The following is a 12,545-nucleotide window of genomic DNA, read 5'->3' on the forward strand; positions in this document are numbered from 1 at the left end:
GACCTGAAAGTGGAGAGAAGAATATTAGATTGGGCCATACCAAGGTGTTGGTGTTAAGAGGCTGACCTCTCTAGATGAAAGAAGCTGATTGGTTAACGACAGGAAGGGTCATTGGGTCTCCTCCACTTATGAATGTCTCCTGGAGTTTTTGAAGTTTGCTGTTAGTTGATGAGGAAGACAGGGGATAGGTTATGCTATTTGTTTTATTGATCCTAATGAAAATAAGCCTGTTTGAACTGGTTATAAAATACTTAATCATTTTCAATATCAGTATCTGTCAAATACAACTGATACTGATACTGAAAATGATACAATATTTGAATGCCAAGCTTTATGAACATTTCGCAATCAAGCTTGCATTGAAGTGGGGTGGACCAGTGCATGTGTCATCCATATGAATGTTCATGTACATGTTCACGGTCATGTTCACCTCTGCTGCTGTTGAAAACAATAGGCTGATTGTTCCTGTTGTTGGGAAGATCTCCCTCTATTGACTTTAGTACGCCTGCTGTGGCTCCTACCCTTGGTATTTAGAAATTGCTTCCCCTGTCATAACAGAGAAGAGACTAAAACACACACTGAGAGCACCCCTCAACTTGGCAGGGCTAATTGCCTGCAGAGCATGAGTTAAGCTGACAGGTGAAGGTGCGCGATGGATGTCTTACTGGGGGGTGTTTGGGGATTGACACCAGCTCCACTCTTCATGACCTGAGTCTGAACCTGTGACAAAATTACAGGCTCTCCAATAAGACCTCTTGTGTTTTACCCAGGGCTGTTTCTGTAGCCCTTCCTTACATCGCCACACAACAATTACCCAGCAGCAGTGCTCTGCTCCCTGCCTGTAGAGACCTGCCGCTCCCCTCGCCTCAGCTCACAGCTCATACAACAGGCCTGCCTGCCTAGCTGGCTGCCAACCACAGCCTTTGTTTTCACAAGGCTTTAATAGGGACATGTAACCCTCGGTCTCTGCAATTAAAACAGATCCACTGTACCTGCTCCAATCTATCTGGTTTTCTAGTCCTAATTTAACCAGGTGGCTTGGTTGAGTGAATCACTTCTCATTCAACATCAATCTGGCTCTGGCTGGCAAGTGGTGTTGTAAATTTAAAATAATCAAACATAGACATCGGCCAAAACAAATGACTGGGAACAGTTCAATCCAACAGTCAATAATGAAACTCAGTAATTCCTTGATAGATCCTTTATGTGATCCTTGGCATCTTTACATCTAAGTTTTCGTGCCGTCGACTGGCATGGAAATATGATTCACAGTCATCATACTCAATGATGAGGTATTATTTTTATTCCATGGCTTAGAATGATGGGGTCTTGACAAAAAACAATGACAGTGAAAACATGACATAGTCTGGCTCCATTTGCAGATATCCAGCCTCTTATTCATGTTACAGTCAGTGTTCTGGCCAAAGTAAATATAAACTGAGCTGATGCTCTAACAATGCTTGTTAAGGTTGGCAGTTGTCATCATGCTGATGCCCCTTCCCCCGCATGTCCCCGAAAATAAGACTCATATTTGTGTAGCTTTAATACAATGGAGAGATCTTGCCTTGCCTGTTCAAATTGTACACTGGCTTGTACTATAGTGCTAGGCCTGAAGAAAAAGATACTTCGAAATAGTTTCCCCTCCCCTCCATCCTCCACCTTGACCTTCCTCAGACCAGTACACCCACACACAGACCTGCCTCTCACCCCCCATCGCACCACCACTTCCTGCCTATAGGGCTGTACTGATGGTTCAAAGAAGAGCCCAGGGGTTGCTGTACGCCTCTCAATACACACTCATAGAAAGCATCCTCACTGTGTTTACACAAGGCGTTAGAGCACATTGCATCTCACTCAGTGCAAACCTGCACTGTTTGCTTTACAAATCATCCATGTCTGGTATCATGCACTAACAATATACTTTACAGCATAGCTAGCTTGCCTTACCTGGGTCAAAGAGGAGTGTCTCAGTGTACTAAAGGCCAATGTGTTTGCAGAAAAGATCAAGATGATACATGTCACAACACAGAGTGCATAAAAGTCTTTGTTCTCTAAAGGTCAACTCTTCAAGAAAGTACTACGAGCACAGTGCAACTTCATGAATTATTTAATTTTACTGCACTATTGCAGTAGTTAAATTGTTTTTCATAAAACAAACTCATGTAAAGATGTTGTGTATGTTTAACAATTTACTTGATTTGCACAAATGAGTGATTTACGCAACTGTTTCATTAACTACAGTGATGTCAATAAATAGATGAAATATGTATTTTTCTATGTGACATGCAGTAAAGTTGTCCTATTATGCATTGCCTCGCGGCCTCGCCTTCTGGCGTATGCAGGGGATGTGTCATATCTATGACAAGCCTTTTGTGTCAACTCAGCTCGAGCCTCTTGCTGCATGTCGGCAGAGGGTTCCACATCAATGTAGTTACATTGCATATCAATGGTCCTCTGTAGCTCAATTGCTAGAGCATGGCGCTTGTAACACCAGGGTAGTGGGTTTGATCCCCGGGACCACCGATACGTAAAAATGTATGCACACATGACTGTAAGTCGCTTTGGATAAAAGCGTCTGCTAAATGGCATATTATTATTATTATTATTATTATAGATCAAACCGAAGATTCCTCCTAGCATAGTGAGAGCATAAAGATATTTTTATGGATGAAGATGAAATAAACCCAGGAGTACACTTCATTCTGGTTCAAATAGTGCTAAAATACACATGTGGTTTTCTGAAAATCAACTAAAATTGGAGTCCATGCATGTGGTCAATGTTTTTTTCAAAATGTTTCCAGAAAGTAGTAATTATAATAAGATAATAATGTGGGACTTTCATCATTCATATGGAAATGATTGTCATTTTATTAAGTGTATTTAAATACACGAAACACACACTTGTATATGGTAAAAATTAAAACATACAGAACAATCAGCATTGTGTTGTCCATGCCAAAATAACTATTCAGTAACTTACCAACAAGCATTATTTACATCACAAAAATACTGTACTAGTTTATATCAAACCAAAAATAGATTAATTGTTTAAAAAAAGAAACTCTTTACGAATAGACATCTTTGGAAGGAAACAACAGGAGGCCAAAGCGGAAAATAAAAGTGTTGAGAAGCAGCTGAAGACAGTTTTATGTGGGGAGTTTGTAAGACAGAGTTGGAGGAGTGCTCCGTTGATGCAAAGGCCTACGGGCTAAAAACCTCTCTAAAATATTTTAAATGTTTGGCAGTTTCCTCGTTTCTTTGGCACAGGCTGTGATTTATTCATTTCTACAGTCTCTGACAGTTTAAGAGGCTTCCCTCGTGGCAGTAAAATCATTCCGCCCCCAGTGTCAAAATAGAAAGGTAAAGGATTAGATATACTACATTTTTCTCCAAATGAAAATAGAACACTTTACATATACTGTATATACAGAACCAGTCAAAAGTTTGGACACACCTACTCGTTCAAGGGTTTTTGATTAATGTTACTATTTTCAACATTGTAGAATAATAGTGAAGACATCAAAACTATGAAATAACACATATGGAATCATGTAGTAACCAAAAAAATGTTAAACAAATCAAAATATATTTTATATTTGAGATTCTTCAAATAGTCTCCCTTTGCCTTGATGACAGCTTTGCACACTCTTGGCATTCTCTCAACCAGCTTCACCTGGAATGCTTTTCCAACAGTCTTGAAGGAGTTCCCACATATGCTGAGCACTTGTTGGCTGCTTTTCCTTCACTCTGCGGTCCGACTCATCCCAAACAATCTCAATTTGGTGGAGGTCGGGGGATTGTGGCGGCTATGTCATCAGATGCAGCACTCCATCACTCTCCTTCTTGGTAAAATAACTGTTACACAGCCTGTGTTGGGTCATTGTCCTGATGAAAAATGAATTATAGTCCCACTAAGCCCAAACCAGATGGGATGGCGTATCACTGCAGAATGCTGTGGTAGCCATGCTGGTTAAGTGTGCCTTGAATTCTAAATAATCACTGACTGTGACACCAGCAAAGCACCATAACACCTCCTCCTCCATGCTTTACAGTGGGAAATACACATGCAAAGATCATCCGTTCACCCACACCGCGTCTCACAGCGGTTGAAACCAAAAATCTCAAATTTGGACTCCAGACCAAAGGACACATTTCCACCAGTCTAATGTCCATTGCTCATGTTTCTTGGCCCAAGTAGGTCTCTTCTTATTATTGGTGTCCTTTAGTAGTGGTTTCTTTGCAGCAATTCGACCATGAAGGCCTTATTCACGCAGTCTCCTCTGAACAGTAGATGTTGAGATGTGTCTGTTACTTCAACTCTGTGAAGCATTTATTTGGGCTGCAATTTCTGAGGCTGGTAACTCTAATGAACTTATCCTCTGCAGCAGAGGTAACTCTGGGTCTTCCATTCTTGTGGCAGTCCTCATGAGAGCCAGTTTCATTATAGCACTTGATGGTTTTTGCGACTCTACTGGAATAAACTTTCAAAGTTCTTGAAATGTTCCGTATTGACTGACCTTCATGTCTTAAAGTAATGATGGACTGTTGTTTATCTTTGCTTATTTGAGCTGTTCTTGCCATAATATGGACTTGATCTTTTACCAAATATGGGCTATCTTTTGTACACCCCCCCCCACCCCCTGAAATTTAAAATATATTTTGATTTGTTTAATGCTTTTTTTTTGTTACTACATGTTCCATATGTGTTATTTCATAGTTTTGATGTCTTCACTATTATTCTACAATGTACAAAATAGTAAAAATAAAGAGAAACCCTTGAATGAGTAGGTGTGTCCAAACTTTTGACTGGTAGTCTATATATCATTATCTAACATATATTTTTCATTCCAGAATATTACTACAGTATGTTACAGTGCATGTCTTAATAGATACAAATTTAAATACAGTATATTGTTTTGGAAACCTATCCAATGTAAAGCAACACAACACAAGTTAGTTGACCAAATAAACGAGACGATACTGTATCTCTGGGACAGAAATACAATTCCGTACAAAGCTTGACAGAATAAGTACAACGGCAGTGTTAACTGTAATTCAGAGCATATAGTAATTATTTACTAAAGTGTTGCTCTTTTTAATAAGAAAAATTCAAACACTGTAAAAGAACACTTGAATGAATTTGGTATTAATAAACCTTGGTGTTTCTAGACTGGTAAAGCTTGTAATTTCCTCTGAGAGAAAAAGGCACTATGACCAGTGTGGTCATTTTATGTTATATCTGTGGCACTGTTTTGATTTACATATAGCTACAACACTCAGGCAAACTGGATAGCATGCGACTAAAGGAGGACACAGTAAACAAGCAGGTCTGAGGCTGGGGAGGTGACACTGTTGTTCTAAAAGGAAAATAAAAACACAGGGACAAAATGCACTGTACAATTCTGGATGTTTCATTTGGGTGTATATGCCTGAATCTACATGTAAACTATTTTTACAACACAATTTTATTCCAGTATATGGCAAAGGTTATATGGCAAAACCTAACTGATCTACCGTATCTATGAATGTCACCCACTCCAGTCAAACCTCAAACACGACTGACTAATCAACACCAGACAGGCTTTTTTCTGTGATCCTGAGGCACTACAGTAAGTGCTTCTGTTTTCCAGTCAGCACCAGTCTTTGCCTGTTTCATTCAGACATTAATAACTGTCTTATTTAGCTGGCGGCGTGTGTCTCTGACTGCATCGGGAGTGGCTGCTCTCGACCCTCGCTCATCGCCATGGGATTGTGGGTCTCTGTTGCCCCGGCGACCGTACTGAGGTCCTGGGGTTCCGACTGGGGAGCTATTCCGTGGGCCAAGTCCTCTTCGGAAGCCCTCCTCATCCTCTCCTCTTCAGACAGCCTGGCCAACCTTTCCTCTGCCTCAATCTCCTCGGTGGTGGGGATGGAGTTCTTCTTTGGCCTGCCCTTGGGCTTGGTGGGGGCCTCCTGTCCTCCCTTCAGCACCTGGAGCAACACATCCCACACAAACACAGACACACGGCTCAGTGGGGTTGTGATAAATGCTGGCCGCGGTCAAAGGCAACCGGGGTTATTATAGCAATTAAGGGAAGATGTATGGCTCTGAGCTGCTCCATGTACAGTCATTAATCTGGTGAGTTAACAGTTTGAGCCTTTTGTTCTCTGAGCTGCTGACCTGACTAGACTAGACTTTGGTGTCCCAGCCCCTCATCCCTCATCATCCCTCAAACCCAGACATTTCCACCACTATCACTCCTTCTCTCTACACTGACACAGGGTCATTGTTGTTATGGGTGTGTGGCGCTCTCACCATTTTCTTCCACTTCATCCTTCTGTTCTGGTACCAGGTCTTCACCTGAAGCTGTGTGAGGCCTAGGGACTGGGCCAGGTCTAGTCTGCAGGGAAACAAAGACATACAGTACACATGGCAACTCAGTGTACAGTAGATGTTTCTGAAACATGAGTTCTTTCTTTATAAGATAAAAAGCAGAAGTAGATAGACAATTGATTTCAGTGGAGGCTCCTCAGAAGAGGAAGGGGAGGACCATCCTCCTCAGTGAATTCCATACAAATAAAAATAGTAAAACATTTAAAAGGTTATCCTGTTTAGATACAATTATACAAAATATTATCACGTCACCAAATAATTGATTAAAACACAGTATTTTGCAAAGAAGGTCTACAGTAGCCTCAAAAGCACTCTGTAGGGTAACACAATGGTGTAGCCAGAGGACAGCTAGCTTCCGTCCTGCTCTGGGTACATTGACTTCAATACAAAACCTAGGAGGCTCATGGTTCTCACCCCCTTCCATAGACTTACACAGTAATTATGACAACTTCCGGAGGACGTCCTCCAACCTATCAGAGCTCTTGCAGCATGAACTGACATGTTGTCCACCCAATCAAAGTATCAGAGAATAAATCTGGTCATGAAAGCATAAGCTACAGCTAGCTAGCACTGCAGTGCATGATGGTAGTCCCCTGTAGCTCAGTTGGTAGAGCATGGCGCTTGCAATGCCAGGGTTGTGGGTTCGTTTCCCACGGCGGGCCAGTATGAAAATGTATGCACTCATACTCTGGATAAGAGCGTCTGCTAAATGACTCAAATGTGGTGAGTAGTTGACTCAAAGAGAGAGAAAGACAGTAGTTGAACAAATTAATTTCTTCCAAAATGAAGGAGAAGCAAGAGAGAAATAGAGAGAGAGATTTTATCTATTTTTTTCACTTTCAGTTTAATTTACTTAGCTTGCAAATGCAGCTAGCTAGTTTAGCCTACTGAAACACCCTGCTCAAACAGAGGGATGCTATGTTAGCTAGTTGGCTATGACTTTCCAACACAGCACTGGAATTCTTCCAAGTCAAGGTAAGCTTTTGGTTTGACTAATTTGTTGCCACCGGGGCCTGCCGGTGTAATTGCTTACTGAATGTACACTGTAACGTTACTGCATGATTGTAGCAGGTTTACAAACGCGTTAGTTCTATTAGCTATGCTGACTATGAAGTTACTTTAGCTAATACGATGTAGGCTGTGTGTAGTGGTTTTACTTGGAAAGGTTTTTCGCCTGGTCACATACAGCTGATGTGTTGTGCACTGAAGTCTACAAGCGAAGGGAAGGGGTGAGAGGAGGAGAGCGCATAGATGTGAGAAGGAATACAACTTGGCTGCTTTGAAAGGGAACTGTGGTGATCAGGGGTGTATTCAATCCGCCGATTCTGTTGAAAAACGTTTCTTAAACGGAAGCAAACGGAACAAAATGGGGATAAACATACCTGAATTTGTCCAATAGAAACTCTCGGTTGCAACTGTTGGACTAATGATTACACCCTATATCAGCTATATGCATGCAAGAGTGTGCAAGGCGGTATTGAATGTCACTGTCTGTCCATGTGTCACCTCAAATTTGTCTCTCAAACTATGTGCATCTACATTGTAAACTGTCATTCATAGGCTAGGTTGTAGCAACCTCATGATGGATATAGGGAAAATTAGAGTATCATGTAGTAGCCTAAACCTGTCACTGTTACATTGAACTGGGTGAATGGAAAATGAATGACAGTCATCCAATACGCTGTATTAGAAATATGGCCATGCTTATGAAAAAAATGTATCCTCCCTCAGCTTAAACGGCACTGACCGCTGTCACGATCGTCTGAAGAAGCGGACCAATACGCAGCGCGTGGAGTGAACATGATGACTTTATTTAATAAAGCAACCACGAAAAACAACAAATGACGATAGTGAAGTCCTCTGTAACACTGACAGAAACATGGAACAAAAACCCACAATACCCACGAGAAAACACACAGTATAAATATGGCTCCCAATCAGAGATAACGAGCCGACAGCTGTCACTCGTTACCTCCGATTGGGAGTCACCTGAATAATCACGAACAATCACCACACATAGAAATGAAACAACCAGAATACCCAACATAGAAATACACCCAAACAAGGAAAATGAACAACCCTGGCTCAATAATAAAGTCCATGGAGCCAGAGTGTCACAGTACCCCCCCCTAAAGGTGCGAACTCCGGGCGCACCAGCATACAGTCTAGGGGAGGGTCTGGGTGGGCGTCTGTCCATGGTGGCGGCTCTGGCACTGGTCGTGGTCCCCACCCCACCATAGTCACTACCCGCTTACGTAGCCTCCTCCAAATGACCACCCTCCAATATAACCCCACTGGATTAAGGGGCAGCACCGGACTAAGAGGCAGCACCGGACTAAGGGGCAACACCGGACTAAGGGACAGCACCAGGAGAAGGGGCAGCACCAGGATAAGGGGCAGCACCAGACTAAGGGGCAGCACCGGACTAAGGGGCAGCACCGGGATAAGGGGCAGCACCGGGATAAGGGGCAGCACCGGGCTAAGGGGCAGCACCGGACTAAATGGCGGATCCGGGCTGGACGGCTCTGACGGATCCTGGCTGGACGGCTCTGGCGGATCCTGGCTGGACGGCTTTGGCGGATCCTGGCTGGACGGCTCATGGCTGGCTGACGGATCTGGCTGCTCATGGCTGGCTGACGGATCTGGCTGCTCATGGCTGGCTGACGGATCTGGCTGCTCATGGCTGGCTGACGGATCTGGCTGCTCATGGCTGGCGGAAGGCTCTGGCTGATCCTGTCTGGCGGACGGCTCTGGCTGATCCTGTCTGGCGGAAGGCTCTGGCTGATCCTGTCTGGCGGAAGGCTCTGGCTGATCCTGTCTGGCGGAAGGCTCTGGCTGATCCTGTCTGGCGGAAGGCTCTGGCTGATCCTGTCTGGCGGAAGGCTCTGGCTGCTCCTGTCTGGCGAAAGGCTCTAGCGGCTCCGATCTGGCGGACGGCTCTGAAGGCTCATGGCAGACGGGCGGCTTTGCAGGCTCAGTACAGACGGGCGGCTTTAGCGCCGTAGGGGCAGACGGGTAGTTCAAGCGCCGTTGGGCAGACGGGCAGTTCAGGCACCGTTGGGCAGACGGGCAGTTCAGGCGCCGTTGGGCAGACGGGCAGTTCAGGCACCGTTGGGCAGACGGGCAGTTCAGGCGCCGTTGGGCCGACGGGCAGTTCAGGCCCCGTTGGGCAGACGGCAGATTCTGGCCGTCTGAGGCGCACCGTAGGCCTGGTGCGTGGTGCCGGAACTGGAGGTACCGGGCTGAGGACACGCATCTCAGGGCTAGTGCGGGGAGAAGGAACAGGGCATGCTGGGCCCTGGGGGACGCACCGTAGGCCTGATGCGTGGTGCCGGAACTGGTGGTCCCAGGCTGAGGACACGCATCTCAGGGCTTTTATGGTGCGTGGAGCAGGAACAGGCCGGGCCGGGCTGGCGACGCGCACCGTATCCCCGGTGCGAGTGGCCGGAACAGGCCGGGCCGGGCTGGCGAAGCGCACCGTATCCCTGGTGCGTGGAGCAGGAACAGGCCGGGCTGGGCTGGCGACGCGCACCGTATCCCTGGTGCGAGTGGCCGGAACAGGCCGGGCCGGGCTGGCGAAGCGCACCATATCCCTGGTGCGTGGAGCAGGAACAGGCCGGGCAGGGCTGTCGACGCACACCGTATCCTTGGTGCGTGGAGCAGGAACAGGCCGGGCAGGGCTGTCGACGCACACCGTATCCTTGGTGCGTGGAGCAGGAACAGGCCGGGCAGGGCTGTCGACGCACACCGTATCCTTGGTGCGTGGAGCAGGAACAGGCCGGGCAGGGCTGTCGACGCACACCGTATCCTTGGTGCGTGGAGCAGGAACAGGCCGGGCAGGGCTGTCGACGCACACCGTATCCTTGGTGCGTGGAGCAGGAACAGGCCGGGCAGGGCTGTCGACGCACACCGTATCCTCAGTACGTGGAGCCGGAACCGGCCGGGCTGGACTGGCGACGCACACCGTGGGCTTGATGCGTGGAGTAGGAACAGGCCGGTCCGTACTGGGAACACACACCACTGGCTTTAACTGGGGATCAGGAACGGGCCGGACCGGACTGGTAACACACATCAGTCTCTCACGCCGTGCCGCAACAACTTCCCTTCCTCTACTCGCCAATGGCTCCCGTAATCCGATAGCCTTCTCTCCACATCTCCCTGTGGCAGCCTCCTGCTGCCCAACCGCCTAAAGCCATGTGCCCCCCCAAAAACTTTTTTGGGGTTGCCTCTCGTCCTTCCAACGATGACCCTGCTGACGCCGTTGCTCCTCTCTCGCCAGGGCCTTGATCTTCCCCCAAGGTCCCTTGCCCCCGAGCATGTCCTCCCAGGACCACGATTTGCCCACCTGGGCCATCGCCAGCCTCTCGATCTCCTTACCAGGCGCTTCCTCCCATGTCCAGCTGTCTTGCTCCTGGACACGCTGCTTGGTCCTTCTATGGTGGGTTTTTCTGTCACGATCGTCCGAAGAAGCGGACCAATACGCAGCGCGTGGAGTGAACATGATGACTTTATTTAATAAAGCAACCACGAAAAACAACAAATGACGATAGTGAAGTCCTCTGTAACACTGACAGAAACATGGAACAAAAACCCACAATACCCACGAGAAAACACACAGTATAAATATGGCTCCCAATCAGAGATAACGAGCCGACAGCTGTCACTCGTTACCTCCGATTGGGAGTCACCTGAATAATCACGAACAATCACCACACATAGAAATGAAACAACCAGAATACCCAACATAGAAATACACCCAAACAAGGAAAATGAACAACCCTGGCTCAATAATAAAGTCCATGGAGCCAGAGTGTCACAACCGCCTCTGATTGATTTACACAGAGAGGGTGCAGCTGGAGTAGTAAAACAAAAATGAATGAGTTACTTTTGTTTTCCAATCACCTGTTGACTATCCTGCCCTGAAATGCATACCATCACCAGGCAAATACATTGTTTCATCTAGATGGCATTCCCCTTTGAGACTAGCTGTCATCCTAACCATGACTTTATATCCCCATTCTGGCATGGTGCATCAGGGTACTGTAGTCTCTTTGATACAACCCTCGTATGGTCCAGAGAGAGACTTCACACCTGCAGCATACAGGAGAGACCTTATTGAACATCTGTAAGGGAGGTCAGCCATCCAATCAAAGCATCTGTATCTGGATGTTCAGGGGGGTATGGAATCCTGGACACTTCCACCACATGTGCACTGATCCATGACTAATAAGGATATTGGATGGCATGTAACATATATCCCAGGAAGGGGGGTCAGTGAAAGAGGGATCAGCCTACAGCGGGAGGTGGCTTTATCAGGTTTTTTAAATGAGATTTCCGCCACATCTCAATTCTAAGTCATTCACACGTGATGAAATGAGTGGAACTGGTTTTCATTTGATGTAAAGAGAGAGAGGGGTGAGACAGAGAGAGAGAGAGAGAGAGAGAGAGAGAGAGAGAGAGAGAGAGAGAGAGAGAGAGAGAGAGAGAGAGAGAGAGAGAGAGAGAGACTAGATTACTACAGAGCCATCAGCTTGCCCTCTAATCTTTTCCCCTCGTCCTATCTTCTCATCCTCCCTTCTCTCCCTTCCTCTCCTTCCCTCTACTCTCACCATCTCTATCTGACGTGATTTGAAAGTATTACATAGAGGGAACTCCAGTCCATACAACTGTAGACAGTATTGACAGCCGCATGGCCTCAGTGATTGAGTGCAGAAGAAAAGTGTCTATGCATACTTTGCAAAAACCACTCTACACCAAAAATACAGGCAATCAAGCTGTCCATCATGCTTGACTGTCAAACCGCCCAGTGGAGGGACTGGAGGCAAGGAAAGTAATTGCAGGAGAGGAAAGCACCCCAGTTATTTATGGTCATTAGTCTTCTATGGGGGGAAACCACACACTTACAGTGACAGGCTGCACGAATGTCTCTGCTGGATGCACTTAGAAGTCCTCTGTTTGCTGTTCAAGTCTCTAACCTGTATCAGCAGGGATTTTAGTTGCAGCTTAATGCATAAGGATGATTATGATGATGCTGATTATACTATAAATAAAAGCATTATTGCTTAATGATTTAAATCATTACAGTCTGTGGTGTGGTATTAGGGGACTTTTTATATGCTGTTTTCCTCAGAGCACTGTCTCAATCAAAGACCACAGTGTCTCCAAGCCAACA

At 46.1% G+C, this 12,545-nt stretch overlaps 1 protein-coding gene across 1 annotated transcript in view; it reads right to left on the reverse strand.

Moving 5' to 3' along the window:
* Nucleotides 1–4,757: 4,757 nt before the first annotated feature.
* The window catches only part of LOC121567032 (homeobox protein BarH-like 2), an 18,357-nt gene continuing 10,569 nt past the window's right edge, over nucleotides 4,758–12,545 (reverse strand). The window contains exons 3-4 of the mRNA XM_041876971.2: nucleotides 6,296–6,380; nucleotides 4,758–5,970 (exon numbers count right to left, since the gene is read on the reverse strand). Of these exons, the coding sequence (XP_041732905.2) occupies nucleotides 5,680–5,970; nucleotides 6,296–6,380 (376 nt within the window). The 3' untranslated portion in view covers nucleotides 4,758–5,679. The remainder of the gene's footprint in view (nucleotides 5,971–6,295; nucleotides 6,381–12,545) is intronic.

Source organism: Coregonus clupeaformis, chromosome 5 (genome assembly GCF_020615455.1).
Source record: "Coregonus clupeaformis isolate EN_2021a chromosome 5, ASM2061545v1, whole genome shotgun sequence".
NCBI lineage: Eukaryota > Metazoa > Chordata > Actinopteri > Salmoniformes > Salmonidae > Coregonus > Coregonus clupeaformis.